Here is an 18,178-nt window from a genome sequence, read left to right as displayed (position 1 = left end):
ATCAGATTTAACACCAAGTCCCCCAAGCACAAAGGCAACTTCATAGTGTACCTTCAGTTCTAAAATTGCAAAATCCACTACAGATGCAATAAAAACAAAACATACCAAGATGTAATTATCGTAGCATACCAAACACAAAAACTTACATTAGCATCAAGATTAAAAACCAAGCATTAGAATTTTATAAACGTTACCACTAAATCTTTCTAATCCTCAATTCACCGCATCTTGTACGTGCATTAAGACAAATTGATTACATGATGACTTTTCCCAAGCAATGCTGGCACTGCCGTTTGCATGCACAACCAATTGCATGACGACCCTCAGAGCATGAAGCAGGACTAAGCTTCATGAGGCAGCTCTTCACAGAACATGGATTCCCCAGATGCTAGATTTACAGTGAATACAATGGAAGGGAAAGAACAAGCTAGTGATTTAGGCTTCTTAACATCACCTTAGAGAATTTAACTCCCTCATGACCCTGCCACACAGCTCCTACTTTATTCTAGACAATCAGCTATTCCATATTTACTAAGCTGGTATCTGTTCCCCAGTTCATCAGAGCACAAATCGAGTTTGGAACAGCAGGGGTGTTACAGAAGGAACTCAGCTCCAGTCACTGTCAAAGACATGTCCCAGTACCTGTCCCTTCAGGTCACAGGTGTCAACCTGAAACTGGGCATCACAAAGTCATTTTTTAGCATCTGAGGCAACAACAACCAAACTGTACTGACATGAGACTTGTTCTCCTTGAAACGTCTCACTGCATTGGGAAACAATGCTAAAATAAACCTGGGTTTTAGCTGCAAGTGAAAAAGGGGACAAGAACCATGTTTTGAACACCAGAGCATATTCATACTTCATAGCCATTAATACAGTAAGCAGGGTATATCCTGTATTCTAAATGCTACACAAAGTACTACATATTGTTTTCTTAAATTCCTGTACAAAAGTAATTGTACAAAAATCACATTAAAATTCACTTGGAGGGTCTACATACGTATGCCAGAAAGCCAATTCTATCATACGACAAAGAGAAACAGATACCACAATATAGGGCACTTGGTAGAAATTGCTATTTGAACTAAGCCTCAAGTCCAAGCTCCAAAAAAGGATGCCACTAGTTTAAGGATTAATATATATTAGGTATGTATTATCAATTTGATTTTAAAGAGAGATGAAATGCCCATGGAACAGTAAGGTTTTCTTCCTTAATTTTGTTTTGGGAAATGTGTGCAGAAAATAACATGCAAAGCATGAGAAACACCAACATTTATTCTAAAATTCCACCCACCATCCACAAGTCTGCGTCCAACTCAGCTCATTCAGGAACTACCGCACACATCAGGCAGCTTTTTAATGTTACCTGTGGGTAAGTCAGATGTGAGCTTTTAGCACCTCAGGGTACACAGAAACATTCGCAATTCAGGGTACCAAATCATGCCTGTTCCAAGCAAAAACAGGTTATGTGAGCTACGACTGTAAGAAAACACTTCATGGACAATTTTCTATCATCCTATATATCAGTTCTTTATACTCCCTGTGTTAGTGATAGTAAATAAGTTATTCTCCTACCATAATTAAAAAATAAATAAATAAGCCATAAGTGATTTTCCCTCCTGGATCTTTCCAGTTTTTCCTAGCAATTGGCTGAATATTAACCATCTAACATCATTTTATATTTACTTGGGAAGATTTTCATCCTTATTTGCTGTATTTCATTACTTGTCACGATTTCCACGCTTTCTCTCGCCCATCTCACCGCCGTGATCCAAACTGCAGCCTTCTGTTCTTCAGTGCTTCACCACTGCTGAGCTTCCCAATACTGCCGCTCTTATAATTACAAGCGAAGTTGAATTAAAACATGACCTCAGGATATCTGAAAACCACCTTCTCATTAAATACCACACTTACAAGTACTCTGCCATACTACTACCCTTACTCAGGTGTTCCTTAGAAGGTAAGTCAGTTTAGGAGGAAAATAAAACAGGTAGATGACTTTCTCAAATCTTTACTTTGAACAAAATTGCATTATATGGTGTCATTCCGGATTTTCAGCAATTACAAAACATCTTTCAAATTAACAATACACACTTGTAGTATTTTTAACCAAAACCATATACAAAAAACACAGATCTTAAAAGGTGAGGTTGTACAAACAGTAGGAGCAAATCCATTAGTTTTTCTTTTTTTCCCCTTATCAGCTCAAAATATGGGACAGAGACCTGATGTCCAAAATTGCACATTCAGATTATCTGATCCAGAAAGAAACTGAAGGAAGAACAGAAGCTGAGAACATGCTGGTAATGTTAAATCACACCTTCTCAAAACTTTCTCACTTAACATTTCCCTAAGATGCTCTGAGAAGCGTTACTGGATAATAGAAGTGATATCTCTATGATTTTGTGAATAACAGGTTTTATTAGTATTAAGTTAAAGCAAACAGCCAGAACAATACATACGCAATCTCTACTACACACAATATAAAGAAAGTAAATTATAACCTCTGAAAAACAAAGGAAGAGGTACTGAAAGAGCCAACGAGTGGTTATGGATTATTTCATCCCCGTTAACATGGATCTGCGTATAGAGAACAGCTGTTGTTCCCTTTCACTAAACTGAAATAGGATGAAATACATAAAGAAGTAATAAAGCAAACGTTAATGGAGTTACGTGGATTTTGGGGAATTCTAGATTAGTAAGAAAAAGAAAGTTTGCCTAGTAAAAGAGGTTACGAGTGGGCTTGGGTTTCAAATTTTAGTGGTGAGGGACAAAGGGAGAAATTACAAAGGATTTTTGTAATGATTCATTTAATAATACACCACTTTCATAACAGAAGTGTTTTACACTTGCACAAATGTTAATAACTTTATTATACATGGAAGCCTGTAATAGGCTGAGTACACAATAAGACTGCAAACAACCACTGGTACTTTCCTGACACCAGAAAAGTACATAAGACTGAAACATCACCAAGAGTACATTAAAAAAAAACAAAAACCAAAAAAAACCATCAGCATAAACGTCACCAAAATTACATTAAAAAACTAATCAAAAAATACATTTTAAAAAAGTGGTTTAGAGCAGTGCCACTGCCTTTCAGCAGCTCTGAATGGCCACCAGTATTTTGAGCAGGTTTCCGTGGCTCCACAGGCATCAAGTCATGATTCACATATAATAAATAATGTACCACAAAATATACATAACGTAAGGCAATAATTCCAAAGAAAAGTTCTGTTGATATTAACAAGCCACTCAAGTCCTACTCTCATAGTTGACGTCATCACCAGAAACCTTTGATGGAATTGCAGCCTTAGGCCCTAAGCCCACAGCGATGAACTGCTGCAAGCCCCTGTATCCGTAAAGAGCTCCAATGACACCACTGGTAACGAAGAGGGGCACAGGGGGCCACGTCAGCTGATCCTGATGCAGGACCAGGGCCTCGGTATGTACAGTTGGGAGTATATTATTTCTTATTGTACACGGAAACCTTGACAGAATTCTATAAGGTGTGGGAGTTCGCTGTTCATTATTTGATGCCGTAAGACATCAAGAAATACATGGTAAGATACTCATTTTCTGGAATGTAAAACTTTTTAAATGCTAGCTAAGACGGGTAAGGGAGGGAGTAGGCAATTTAGGCAAAAGGGGGAAGGAAAAAGGTGTAAAATAAGGGGGGGGACCAACAACACAAATCCAGGTATTGGGAGCACAACGAGAAAAAGGGAACCTTAAACATCAAAAGAATGCGGGAAGGGGGAGGAGAAAAAGACCATCTTCTTTTGAGGCATGTAAAATAAATAATGCATCCCAAAAGGACATCTCAAATACAACCGTAGCCTCAAGTTGGGGTTACAATGGCATGAACCAGAGGCATGCTTTTTGTTCTCATGGTTTGTGTCAACAGAATCTCTTTACGGAATTACAGTCTTACAAAGGAGTTCTGGGGACATTATTGTTTATATTAAAGCTACCGTTCTGGGTTCTTAGTACAGATCCAAGAGCATCTGCTCAACCTGTCCGGAATCAGCATCACGTAGAAGTACTTGAAAAGCAACACAGTTTAGGTAGCAAAAATTCTTTCAGACCAGCCCAGACATAAGAGACAGCAATGTGAAATGTTACAGATCCCTTCCTCAAAAAGCTTGAGATATACACATTTGTCACTATCTGTAAATTGGAAGTTCCAATACACTAGCGGTGCATAGAATTCCCATGCTTCATTACACTTTCCTGAGAGTATAGTAATTAGAATAAACCTTAGTCCTAGGAACAAAGTTAATTTTTTGCATTTTAAGCTTTTTGGGCTATTCCCTGACAATCTATATATGTAAATTTGATTGCTAAACGTTGCCACTTGAACAAAAACACTATTTTAATCTATTGATTCCTGATTAAAAACCGTAAGAAAACAGATCTAAAAAAATCACGCTAACAAAATAAACTAAATATGAAAAGTTGCATTGAAAGGGCATGTTACATTATTCTTAATAGGACCGTGTAGAAACATTCCAATGGCAGTGTTGTCAAAGTAAAACTACAGTAAGAAGACCCCACAGCTCGGTCACAGTCGGGACCTTACCTGTAACTCTGACTGGTTGGGGTTTTTACTCGTGTACTACATGGCTCACTTACATCAGACATCATATTTGAATACCCTGAGAAATCTGAGACTGAAGTCCTTACCCTATGGTCCACTTCTCCATTAGAGTTAGTGATAAAAGTCATTGGCACCCTGCTGCCCGACTTAAACTGAGAACCAAACGCTTGTGCAAAGTTCTCGATCTGGTAGGTTGCTCTAGGCTCTATGTCCTTCTGAGGATCTATCTGGCTAGCTAACTCCTGAGATGGGATCTGAAAGCTCGTTGAGGATTCTAAGTTTTTCTGTTCCTTCTGGCCAGTCAGTTTCTGAGATGTTGACTGGTAGTTAGATGAAGTCTCTAAGGTTTTCTGAGGATCGATGAGATCGTCCAGCTCTTGAGAAGGAGTCAACTGTTGATGCGTAGCCTCCAAAGCAGATAAATAAAAGCCTGGCTGAGAACCAAGCAACATCCCAAATGGAGGTTTTGGCAACGCAGTTGGCAATACTGAGGTAACGGATTGGCTGAAGCCACACTCGAGCGGAGATGTAGTGTATATCTGTTTGTCCTGAAACAGAGTGTGGTTATGGAGAGTTGAAGACAAGCTAACAAACTGGAAACTGGGTCCAAATGCAAAACCAGTGCTATTGGTCGTTCTTTCAAAAGCTTGTTGGAGGTATTTGGAGTATTCTTGCAACATGCTCGCCTTATCGTTTGGAACAGTTTGAGAGTTAGGACTCAAATTTTCTTCCTGAACCATCTCTGAATGTTCTCCCGAGCTGTGCAAGTCCACACGCTGTTCAGTTATACTGAAGGGATCTTCTTTCTGGCCTTCCGACTTGTGAGAGTACTGATCCAAAAGGCTCTGTAAGACTTCATCGGGAATACCGGACTTGTCGTGGCAAGTCTTTATTTCGCTGTTCAAGGATGCTGAATCGATAAGAGACAAGGGAGTTTCGTTGTCCATAACGCTAACACCTGCAGACTGGATGACGGACTGCTGGGAAGTCATGTGTCCGACATTAATTGAAAAGGCACTGTTACCACTTGCAGTTTGCAAGTATCTTCTTTTCTTTGAAAACTGCATGGCATCATCATAATTACTACTTATTTGACCTGATTTACCGCTTGGACTTTGGAGAAGGCCAATATTTTCTACACTGGTATTGGCTACTAACGAGCCCAGAGAGCCACTCTGTTTCCCAGACAGGGTTTTTTGCCCAAGAATATCTGGCAGTGGTGACACAAAGTTAAGGTAGTTTTTGTCTGCCTGTTTTCTGCTTCCTTTCTTGAAGACCAGTTTTGGCACCTTTTTCTGAAGTTCTTCTATGCCTGTGCCAACGAGACCACCGCTGGAAGACACAATAGGAATATCGACTGCATAATTTGGCATGGCCACACTACTCGTAACTTGAGATTCCGCTACTTTGCTGCTACACTTGTTTCCTTTGTTTTCAGTGGATACGCTTTTCGTTTTACTTTTTCTCCTTGAGGAATTTGTATTTCCCTGAGACAACGCAGCCAAGCTACCCATGTTGTGTGATGACCCGAGCTCCATTCCAGCGCCAGCTTTCCCTATGGCTTCACCACACGTTCTTCTGTGCTTCAAAAGTCTATCAGTCCTTGAAAAATACTGCTGACAAGTGTCGCACTTGTATGGCTTTTCTCCGCTATGCGTCCTCTTGTGTCTTTCCATGTGGTACTTCTGGATGAACTTCATGCTGCACTGGTCGCACCCAAAAGGCTTCTCCCTGCTGTGGATCTTCTCGTGCCGTTGCAGAAGGTATTTCTGGATGAAGCCCATGCTGCACTGGCTGCACTGGAAAGGCCTCTCCCCGGTGTGGATGAGCACGTGCCTGCGCAAGTGGTAGGAGCTCCTGAAGGCAGCGCTGCAGTGTTCGCAGACGTGAGGTTTCTGACTCGGGGACGCGACGGCACCTTCTGCGTCACCCACCAGGGGGGGCTTGGACGAAGCGCTGGGCTTCCGCTTGGCTTTGATTCCCTGAGTTTCTGGCTTTGGCCTCTTCGCCTTCTTGACCTGGGCGTCGTGCTTCGGCTCGCCCGAGCTGCCGGGGCCGCCCTCGGCTCTGCCGCCCAGCAGCAGGTCCCGGGGGGGATGCTGGTGCAGGTGCTGCAGGAGGCTCAGGTCCTGGATCACGCTCTGCCCGCCGCCTTCGCCGCCGCCGCCCCCCAGGCCCGGGGGCCGCTCCTCGCCCGGCGCCCCGAAGAGCCCCCCGTAGTGGTGGTGGTGGTGCTGCGGCGGCTCTTCCTCGTCCTGCTCGCTGGGCTTCTCCTGCTTGATGCTGACCAGGGACTGCAGGAAGCCCCAGGGGCCGCGCTGAGCGGAGGAGGGCGCGGAGGGGAAAGCGCCCACCGGCTCCTTCTTGAAAGTCACGTCCTGGGGGGCGGGCGGCGCCGGGGGCTCGGCCGCGGAGGAAGCGGCGGCGGAGGCGGCGGAAGGCGGGGGGAGCGCGCACTGCGGGGGGTGCTGGGCCGCCGGGGGGGGCGCGGCCGCCCGGGTGAAGCTGGTGACCGGGGGCAGGCGGTGGTTGAACATCACCATGCCGGGGGGGAAGCCGGGCTCCATGGCCGCCGCCCTCTTGCCGCCGCCGCCGCCGCCGCCGAGGAAACCGCCGCCGAGTTTCATTCCCCGGGAGCGGGAGGCGCGGCCCGGGGAGGAGCGCGGCCCGCACCTCAGGGGGGGCTCGCGGGACCCGCCGCCCGCCCGCCCCCGCCGCGCTCAGCGCCGGGCTCCCAGCACGGCCCGGCAGCCGCCGCCCGGGCGCATCGCCGCCACCCGCAACGCCCGCGGCCGCCGGGCGGCTCCTGCCCGGGCTGCACTTACGGCTCCCGCCGCCGCCTCCAGTTACAAATAACGCCGCGTCCGCTCCACAATGGAATTAGCAGCCCCTGCGCCACGCACTGCACATGCGCGCCGCGCGGCACGCTGGGTACGGCCCGGCCGGGCGCTGTGCGGGCAGGCAGTGCGCAGGCGCCACGGGGCCGGGCTGGCTGCAGCCGGAGCGGGGCTACGGGGGGGGCGCGGGGCCATGTTGGTGGGCGCCGCAAGGCCCGGAGCGGAGCGCGGTACAACGCGGGGCTGCGGGGCGGGGCGGGCGGGCAATACTCGCTGCCCCGCCCGGGAGCGGCCCTGGGCGCCACCTCCCGCCCGCAGCTCCGAGCGGAGCCCACAGAGCCGCCGCTACCGGGGCCGCGCTGCCAGCACACGGCGCTGCGATGAGCCACGGCCGAAGGGCGACCAACGGCGGGTGCAGCTCCAAGTGCCCGCAGGACACGCAGAACATGTAACACGTGGGTAATGACTGCAATAACAGGCCGCGTCCCGGCAGCTCTGCCCGCAGCTCTAATTAAAGCCGCCGCAGCACCGCGATTACTGCCTGCATCGCAGGTACAACACACCACTCGCTTACGAACGCTGCACTGAGTCAATGGAAGCTCTCAGCAGCGAGATGCTAACACAGAATAACATCAGCGTGCCCAGCTGCGGCCCCTGGGCACATCTTACACGTGCAGTCACTGCACCACATCATCTACCGAAAGCCCTGCAGGCCCCAGAGCAGAACACAGAACACAACACAGAACACAACACAGAACACAACACAGAACACAACACAGAACACAACACAGAACGCTGCCTTCTCAGGCCCACACTGCAGCAAACACGGACTGATAACCCGTTCCATACACGCACAGAAATAACTCATCCTCACAGCAGAAGTCATTTCCAACTCTCAAAATACCTTCCTGCCTGTCTGAAAATATCCACAACACACTGAGACAGCATCTTTCTTGTGGGTTGTTGCATGCTAAAGACGTCTGACTAAAACCCTGCTTCATTTCTCACCATAGACCTTGAAAATCTTTCATATTTCCACAGGGTTCTATTAAGGAATCCCAAATTCTATACAGATTTAAACTGCATGGGTGCCTTAGCTTCAAACCTTGGAACTGGACATGTATATGCAGCCAGTTACCAGTAACAGACATAATGGAAGCAATGAAAGCAGCTGGGTAAATTGCTTATGATTTTTATACCACATAAAATAATCCCTTATGAGAGTTCAGCCCACACATACAAAGTACTTCCACAGACGTAACTGCTTTGTTAGAAGCCTCAGGTCAAACCCTGACATCTGCAAAATAACCTAATTAACATAAAAAATGTAATTGGATGCAATTGTTACACCCACCAAAATTTGGAGGGCACGTGTATATATAAGGAATTCCTTTTATCTCTTGAACAGTTTCCTTTAAAGAGTGTGTAAGGTAACAGTGCATTTTCGATCACAAATTAGATGATGAAAGTTGAGGACAGCCAGGTTTAGCTCAGTGTTAAAAGACGGACCAGGAATTAAAAAAAAAACTTCAAGCAGCAGTAAAATATTAGTCAGTGCCTATGAGAAATGAGTCTGTCCCTTTATTCAGGGTGTCTGTGTTTAATGGTAAGCTGGGATGCATATAAGCTAGTCCAAGCATGAAGGGCAGTAGGACACTCATATGGAAAGCCAACTTTGTCCCTCAGTTATCAAGATAAGAAACCTGTCATTTCTCTCATTCACTCTGTCAGCCTTGAGATACTCCAAGCAGACTTACCTCTGTGTTGTACACCCCATATATCAGGAAGATGAAGAGACCCTGTAAAATAAAATGGAGGGAAAAAGCTGTTAACTCTAATCATTTCAGCAGTAGAAATACCTGAAATAAACTTTCCTGGGAACAGACAAAAGAAGACACACTTCATCAAGGTCAATTTATTTTTCTATTCTTCAACATTATAAGCTGTACCTTGAGCATTTATTTGATAACGTGGGAGTGCATCACCTACAGAATTTGTGGTGTTCAGGTGCTCGGCGATGAGAAACTCAGCACCGAGACACTAATTAGAAATCAGGATAATTTTCTACATGAATCATCTGCATACAAAATCCCCAAATAAATTAGAAAACAGAAGACAGATGCCGTAGCAAAGGACAGAGCCAACATCCCCAATTCTTTGGGGCTTTTCTTTAAAAAAGAAAGAAAGAAATTAAGAAAAACATGTACATTACCAGATACTCAACTAAAAATATGTGTGTGTATAAATGCATCATCTTGAATATTCTTTAGGAAATATATGCACACTGGTTCACTGTCTTATAAATCTAAACAGGAAGAAAGCAAAGAGGAAGCAAGGTATAATGCAAATAATAACACATAGCTTAATCAAAGCTTTTTATTTTAACAGCTTTCTTAACATTGTACCAGTATTGGACTGGAAGTAAGAATGAATAACACACTCACTATGTACCTCCTTGACGTATCAAAACCTCTGTGTCCACACAACATATTCCTGATTCCCGCAGTCTGCTGGCAGGTACAGAAACACGTTAACAATTGTTACATTCATTTGTATTTATTTTATTTGTTTTAAGGAGCATAAATAAAAGGAATCCATATTTTTAATCCTATGTGCAAATCAGCTAAGGACAGATTAAGTGTTTCTGGAATTGCCCACCAGCAGAATCGCTGTTTCATCAGGCAGGGAGCAATCAGACAGAGCTCATTCACATGTGGTGGATGCCTGGATTACCCAGTGCCAATGTATAAAACCCATGGGACAAACAGTAATTTAGTTTCATGCCTATTCTTAATAATAATAATAATAATAATAATACATCTAGTACTTTGGTTATTTACTGATTATGTCAGTGAACTCAGCAGAAAATCAACTCAAAGAATATACAGCCACATTTGAGAGCACATCTTCGTATAAAACATACCTCATTTATGTCATGTGGCGTATTTGTAAACAGAATAACCAGAACCCTGGGACCTGGCAACTCAGGTAAGGGAAAATTACACACAAGCATAATTACTTACAGAGCAAAGACCCATTTTCTTCATCTCTTTGAATACAGCTCATGTGGGCTGTTCTGATCGGCTCCTTTCACTGTATCATCCAAAATCTGCATTTACACTATGGGAAAAAAAAAAAAGATTGGAAACTTCCTCTGAAGTTACACTGCAATAAAAAGTAAATACCAACGTTATAGGGAGCAAGATAAGCATGTCATAAAAAGCATTGGACAGAGGCAGCTGATTAATCGCATTGTTCAATATATAGAGACATGGGCAGCACCACAGGCATTTTTAAACTGATCTACAAAAATTATCTGCAAAATGCTTTAGTCCCAAGCTTTTAAAGATTCACTGAGCTTTGATGCTACCAAAAGCTGCTGGTAGCCACGTTTCATGTTGATGCTAACAATGCAAATGTAAGCAGCGTGCAAATACGTAAGCCATTTAAGTGATGTTATTTAGCAATGTGATTGGGACCTGCTATGTGCTAAATGCATATGCTAAAAAAGAAAATTAAAAGGAAAACAACAAAGTGCACACCTTCAGATCCCCTTATCTCCTCCATTTTCAAGTTCTTAGGAGTTTAGGGCTTTCCCTCTTGGGCAAGAAGCCAGAACGGGGAGATGCCATGGCAAGAGGCAGAGAATAAGCAAGAAGGGAAAAAAAGCTATTTCTCAGGCTACCAAATAATCAGTCTAATTGTGCGCTGCCTGTTACGCAGGTATTTCCATAATTAGGGAGTCTTGCCACGACTGCCCATCTAAACACTGGTGTTTACTGTTTAAGTTTTAGAATATATAAGTTCAAGATCTCTGGCACACTGGAATGCTTTATTTATTGCCCAAGAAATGCAGAAATCGTACTTTAATTGCTTCTCACTCTGTCCCAAGGTCTGTGCATTCTGTGTAATCGCAGGCAAACAAACCAGGTAGCCACTTCGGTTTGGATATAAACTCATCCTACAGAAAATAAACAAATCACTAAAAATTCCTGATTTTGAATTGGCACACCAAGTGTTTGCTCCTCCTGAGCTTCATAATAACTCCTATAAAAATTTCACTGCTGGAGATACGAAGTGCTGTGGGCATCCTTAATCCTTCATGAAGACTCGTGTTTGGTGTTGGTGCTGTGACATTAATATAGTGTTGCCCACAGTGTGGTTCTGCAGGTGGCTGCCTCAGCCCTTCAGCTGCTCCAGGCAGGAGGTCAGGTGTCCCTAGCACCTTGGAAGTACACAGCATCATAACAATAACAAGTCTTGGGTAAAACTGCATCTGCCGGGATTCAGCTGGGCTGGATGTTTGCTTTGTGGAGACTGAGCTTATTCTGCTTTAGGGCAGCGGTGATCTTCAAGGTGCGTTTTGCTGTTTTATTGTTTGTTTTCATCAGAAGTTTTTTTTCCCCTCAGTTTTTAACCTTTTGTCTCTTAACTATTTCTAAAAGCTTCCTTCTGGAGGCAGCACGTTTCATCCAACACCATACAACTGAATAAGGTTAAGAATTCTCAACTACTAGAAGACATGCAGGGATACTTCAGCGGGTCAATTAAACATATTAGCAAAATATTCAAGTAAAAACTATGCATAATTAAAACCCAAATACATTCTTATAAATACCCAATTGGACAATATTTTGAAGCAAAACATTTGTAGTGCTACTGAACTAGCAGAGCCTCAGAAAACCCATAATTAATAATAAAAACAGCCATAGCAAAGGCATGGGAGCAAATAGCAACCTACTGTCCAGAGTTTTTTGATTTAGCATTGGAGATTGATTCCTCTCTACCTCATCTGTGGGGAACCAGATGGCTCTTCCTTAGATCAGTCATGTTAGAAAGGCACTTCCAACAGTGTGGGTAAAATGGAGAGCTGCACAAGCAAAGCAGCACTCTGGCTTCCACAACAAGAATCCCTGTAATAAACAAAGCATACAAATGTTATTCTTCTGCATTTGTTTTGTGCAAATTGCCACAAAGTTAAATCTAACCCACAATGAAAGTTATGCCAGCACACAGCCAGAAACAGAAAGTCAGGCTTTGGGGTTTTATCGAAACACAGGTTGAAGCCCTCCTAAGGGAAGGAGCAGTAACAGCTGAAAAATCTCATTGTAGCTGGATTAGTTATTTGCTATCACAGTTCTCAGAAATTAATAGGGAAAAAAAACATCCATGTTAGCAGGAATGCTGCAGAATGCAACCTTCTCAGAAACACGTGCTGCTAAAGAGCCACACAGGAAATCACAGTTGAATCTATATAACACATGCAGTAGAGCACCTGGTATATTGAAGGAGCAGCCCAGATTTTTCACAGACTTTAGCAAATTGGTCTTCCTTACTGCTTTCTGCTACCATAAGGTTTGTTTTAGGTAAAAGTAACAATCTACATGAAAATAAAGGTAGTTTTGGAATAATAAGAAAACCTAATGGTTCTGTACAAGAGGTACAGCAAAAGTTCTGATTTCATTCAAGTACATCATCAGCACCATACCAAAATCTTACTGGAGCAACCGGGTACAAGCCTGTGTTGTTGCTATGGTTTTGTTATTGCTGTTGTTTTTTGAGGGTTTTGTTTGCTTGTTTCTGAGGTGATTAAAATTCTTATTTCCACACGTGTTTGAAGAGGACAGTATGAATACTACAGAAAGTCTGTGAGGACTACAATTACAGGATATATGTGTGTGTGTATTTATATATATAAATTTGTGTGTATTTATATATATATACACATATATATGAATATATATATTGGGTTTTTTTTTCATTGAATATTATGATGTAAAAAGATTTCCTACTGCTGGTAGCAAGTCTTTTGAATGATCTGCTTCAGATACACTTTACAAATGAATACGTTATTCTGTAGAATCTTGACTGCATGTAAAGCCAACACATGAAGCCATTTTGCTTTATGAATCAAATTAATTAGAATATACAGTAAACCTCTAAAGATAAATACAGCTCCAGGCAGAGAGAGAGGAGACTGCCATGCTTCTTCTGTCCTATTTTTCATTCAGTTGCTCACACATGCTCAGTAGGTTAAGACAACTAACACACAGCATACGGTCCTGCTATTCCATCGCTTAATACTGCTGTTGTACAAGTGTCATTCTACACAGTGTTGTACCTGGAACTCTGGCTGATGGGAAAGAGCTGCAGATTCCACTCTGCCTACTTACTGTTAGCAGTCTGTAACTTCTTCCAGCTGCCGTCTGTTTCTTGTGCTCAGAAATACCTTTTCTGTTTTTAAACTGTACTTTTCAAAATTCTTCCAAGACACAGAGAAATAGAATGTGTTTCACCCAAAGAATTCATTATTGTTCTTTAAACCAATAACATCTAAAACATTTTCTACTGAGAAAGGTTTTAAATGACTTTCTTCTTCTGAAGGTTGTTCTGCTCCACCCTGAACAAGTTAACACAAACCCAGTAAGCTCAAAGCCTCTTTATGGTGAGGTATGTAGCGCAAAATACATCGATTCACACTATGTCAAGCTAAATTCCGTGTTTCTTCTTTTTGCATTTCTAAACGTGAGTACAGGAGAAATAAGTCCTCTTTATGGTAAATTAAACATTCAGAATTACTGATGTGCAAATTGTACTGCAAGGACAACAGTGAGATATCTCTAATATGAGCTAAAGACAGTCAAAGCGTAATCCCAATGCTACCATTAATACATGTTTGTATTAGTAAGCGTTTCTCCACCTGAAATATACATACAAACACACACATTGCAGAAGACCTCAAGACCAGAAGCTACTGCATACTGCCCTCTTTTGCCATACAGTAGCTTGAAGCCTAAGGTTACAGCTTATCTCAATCCATAGACTCCAGAAAATCTTCAGTGAGCTGTAAAGAACATGATACACACTTGTCTAAATTTCTTTTCTTTATAAATAATAGGCAGACCCCATAAATCTAAGCACAATGGCTGAAAAACAGCTGGGTGTGATTTGTAGCACATTCAGATCAATAGGATTTTTTCCACATTTAGAAAAGCTGCTCAGACTTCATCCTAAATATTGTTAATTCAACATAACAGAACTATCTGTTGTTAGTGGTAGAATGTGTTGTATTTATTTTCACTTTCTAACTATAATTCTGAACAGAATTTATGCAGCTTAAGCTCAGGAGATCTAAAAATACACCTATACTTTCACACTTCCTAGAGGGTTATCCATCCTAGGTTCCATTAGTAGCCTAAAAAAAAAAATAATAACTCAAAGCTTTCCATCTAAATTCTCTCCAGTCAGAGGGATCCATGATAGACACTTTTTCCTCATAAAGCTAATCTCCTTATTATGTGACTGAACAGCTTTGCCTCATCCTCCCCTCCATTTTTCACATCAGATTTTTTGTTTGGTTTAGACGTAGAGATGCACAGCAAGAAAAACACAGCTTTGGAGGCCTCAATCCAAACACATCTTTTCCATTGCTTTAGGTTCCTGATGCTGCCATCCCCTAAAAGCCAAACGCCTTTTGGGCTTTTGCTGTGTAGCTCTGTCTATGTAAGGATAAGGCTGGTGGCAGAAAACAGCAGAAAGTGCATATGGACAAGGCAGCTGCAAAGTGCTCTCTGTAGCTACTCCAGAGCTAGTAAAGTGAAACTCTCTACAGAGTACTTCACCTTTAAACATCAATGCAAGATCACAGTATCTCTGGCCTTTCTGACATTTTTGCATCAAAGACAAATATAAAAACAAGTATAAGCCACACTCATACAAAATACTGCTACCAGAAGTCACTGCTGCGCAGCCCCTTACCAGATAATGTGAAGTTCTGTCCACTCTGAATTTCTATGTGTGGGAATAAAACATTCAGGTCTAGATTTGCTATGGACATCTTGGTTGTAGCCACTTCAAAATAGATTTCAAAGCAAGTTAGATTCCAATTGCTGTTCTTGATTTGGGAAACCTCTGATGGGCCTATGATCATATTCTACTTTATTCAAAGCCATACATTCACCTATTGATGTTACGTTTAGTAATCTGAAACTCATAGCAACTACCCAGAAATTGTGTGTGGGGGGGGGAGGGGGGGGGGGGGGAGAAAAGAGGGGAGCAGTAAGGGAAGGACTGCTTTTGTGTGTGTGTTTTAATCCTTGTTGTCATTATAAGATCTGGTTCTGAGAAAATGAAAGAGGAAGAGGCCAGATGTTGCCAAATTTCATTCCAGGTGTCAAATACATTGTTTTGATAAAGAAACTTAAAAATTTACTATACATCTCAAGTTGTCAAGTGTGAAAATAGTTTCCAAGGGTCGTGCTTACATTCTCATGATCATTCTGTAACAAATATGTCCAGTTTACAACTGGAGTTCTTTTGAGAGCCAGACCAGCCACGTGATTGTGAAAGCCAAGCTGGATTCTGATTGCTCACACATCATCATGTTATCTCAGCTGTTTTGATTTTATACTGCATGTTGGTTGCAAGTATGCCTTTGAGTTTTTGCTTTCAGTTGTGTGGGTACAAACAAACCACTGTACTTACAGGCTTTGAAGTACACTTCTTATTTTTCCTGTGCACTCCGCAGGGCAGTCTTAAACTGCTGAGCTGATGGTTGTTGACCTGTAGAAAAAGCATCAAGATACACAAAGTATAACAAACAGTACGTCAGGTACAGCTCACCAACAACAGACAGTGTCTTTCCTTACTAAAAAAGCTCATCTGGATGCAGAGCACAATCAATAATTAATTTGCACTCACTGTCTGAAAATAGGCACTGAAACTTACTTCAGCATTGACCCAAAAATGCATATCAACACAGTTTTCATAACAAAATAAACAGAAACATTTAATGGGGAGAAAGAGGTGGAAGGAATATCTAACTTTTATTCAGTTCCCTGTTGGATTTTTTTAAAGCCTTCAAAAAGGTGTATTTTGAAATGGTCAATTTTAAAAGGGAGGGTATATTAAAACAAATTATTACGGCCCAAAACATCCAACATTTTCATTGTTCCTTGGTAAAACCTGTCTGAAAATTTGTTGCGCATCCATGCACTATTTCTGTTGAAGTGAGTTGGTATTTCTGAGTTCTAAATAATTCATTATTCAGTTGAGCAAATTTAAGGTGGCGAGGAAAAAAAACAGTAAGGTCTATTTCTGTGTTTGTTTGCAAATGGAACAAAGTGCTCAATGGCACATTCTCCGAAAAGCAGCGATGGTACGAGGCTGCTTCAACAGGTGCAGTGAAAACAGACTGGAAAAGATGGGCTAAATGCCAGGAACATAGTCCCCAGTCCTATCCAGCAGAAGAATACTTGAAAGGTAATAGTTAAGAGCAATGGTTCCACAGCTTCCAAGAGTCTATGTATAGGATATCTTCACAAGGAAGGAATCAATTGAATGCACTTGGTATTAAATCCTTTCTGACTAGAGAATTTTATCTGCAGTTCAATCTACTTGTGATCTATTCAGAAGTAAGTTGTGCCATTTTACCCTTAAAAGGTTACAACAACAGAATATCACATAACTTTAAGAAAGATCAGCTCCACGACGCATGATTTCAACTCTATTTTTGTTGACCAATCCAGGAGCACTGAATATGCCATGCGAAGAGGGAGAGCCATTGAAAAGCAAGAAGGATGATAACAGGCAGAACATAGTTCTCTACTGGCACCTTCCTTTTACTATTTATGTTTACATATTACCAGTAATGTTTAGAGATTCAGTAGCATTTTCTTCATACTGTGCATGGCACAATTAGCAGCCACTTGAGCTTCAGGAGCACACAACAGTGATTTGGGTTCTTCTTTGAAAAACCCTTCTATCACAGTCAGTGAATATACAAAGGAACCAAAGAGCTTCCTATGACCTAAGAGATCTGTCAAACAATTGTAAGGAGAGCGAAGTCTAACAGCAACATGATTGGGATTGGTTGTTTTATTTGTTAAGTTAGTCTCCTCAAACAAATGAAATCAACAACGTTCCTTTTACATCTTTTAATGGCCAAGTAGTCTCGAGAACCTACAGATACAAACAATGCTGAACAGAAGAGGGGATTTCCTGTTCTACACTAATAGCAAAGGAGAGGGCTTTTCATGCTTTTTCTTCAAGGAAGTATTTATTACCCTAAGAGACGGATTGCAGAAAATTTTAATTTAAATAGACACATTCCAATAGCATTAAGGTACACCAGGATGCAAATTAGCAGACTTACTGAGAAGCCATTCAAGTGACAGAAAGTACCATACATCTTGATGTAGTTTATTGCTACCACATAGTAAACAACATGGCAGCTCCATGCTGGTCACTAATCCTTTCCTTACAGATAGAGAATACCGAAACACAAAGATTTTGTTTGCAATTAAAAGACCACAGTGTATTTAGGGTCTGGGGATAACTGTAAGTTTTGGTCCCAAGAGCCAATACTTTCCAAGTTTCAATGGGTGCTGAATTTTGCAAACACAAGCAACTTCAGATGCTGCACTACAATTCTGTTCTAAGAGCTGATGATAAACACAAAACCAGGGATAGTCAATGCTATGGTGGATCTAAAAAAGGATCGTCTTAAGGATTTTTAATCATATAGCACAATAAGGAAACATTTAAATAAATCACTCTTATCACAAGAGATATATTGAGGTTTCAGTGTCTGGGCAGCATGGATCAACTCGGCCACATTTATTGGCTACACTTATGTTCTCAGTCTGCAAAGCGCACTAACACCAACACAAAACTGGCTGAATTTAAGAGCACGTAATCACCGGCCTGTAGAAACTCATTCGTCAACATCTGCAAGTTCCTG

The 18,178-nt window shown here is 42.2% G+C and overlaps 2 protein-coding genes across 5 annotated transcripts in view; both read right to left on the bottom strand.

Moving 5' to 3' along the window:
* Window positions 1-1,995: 1,995 nt before the first annotated feature.
* Window positions 1,996-7,541, bottom strand: ZNF281 (zinc finger protein 281). Its single transcript, XM_015869526.3, has one exon. The coding sequence runs from the start codon at window positions 7,225-7,227 to the stop codon at window positions 4,579-4,581; it is 2,649 nt and encodes an 882-aa protein (XP_015725012.2). The 5' UTR covers window positions 7,228-7,541; the 3' UTR covers window positions 1,996-4,578.
* Window positions 7,542-9,117: 1,576 nt separating this feature from the next.
* The window catches only part of LOC146759005 (uncharacterized), a 30,585-nt gene continuing 21,524 nt past the window's right edge, over window positions 9,118-18,178 (bottom strand). For all 4 annotated transcript variants that reach the window (XR_014932617.1, XR_014932619.1, XR_014932618.1 and 1 more), the window contains 5 exons: window positions 15,922-15,999; window positions 12,225-12,350; window positions 10,461-10,557; window positions 9,882-9,947; window positions 9,118-9,236 (listed from right to left, as the gene is read on the bottom strand). Coding sequence is in view for 1 of the 4 variants with exons in the window: in XM_085511083.1 (XP_085367209.1) it covers window positions 15,941-15,999 (59 nt within the window). In the remaining 3 variants the exon portion in view is untranslated. The remainder of the gene's footprint in view (window positions 9,237-9,881; window positions 9,948-10,460; window positions 10,558-12,224; window positions 12,351-15,921; window positions 16,000-18,178) is intronic.

The sequence above is a fragment of the Coturnix japonica genome, chromosome 11 (genome assembly GCF_054131305.1).
Source record: "Coturnix japonica strain WE chromosome 11, WE-NBRP24, whole genome shotgun sequence".
NCBI classification, from domain to species: Eukaryota; Metazoa; Chordata; class Aves; order Galliformes; family Phasianidae; genus Coturnix; species Coturnix japonica.
This window is presented reverse-complemented; position numbering and strand designations above follow the sequence as displayed.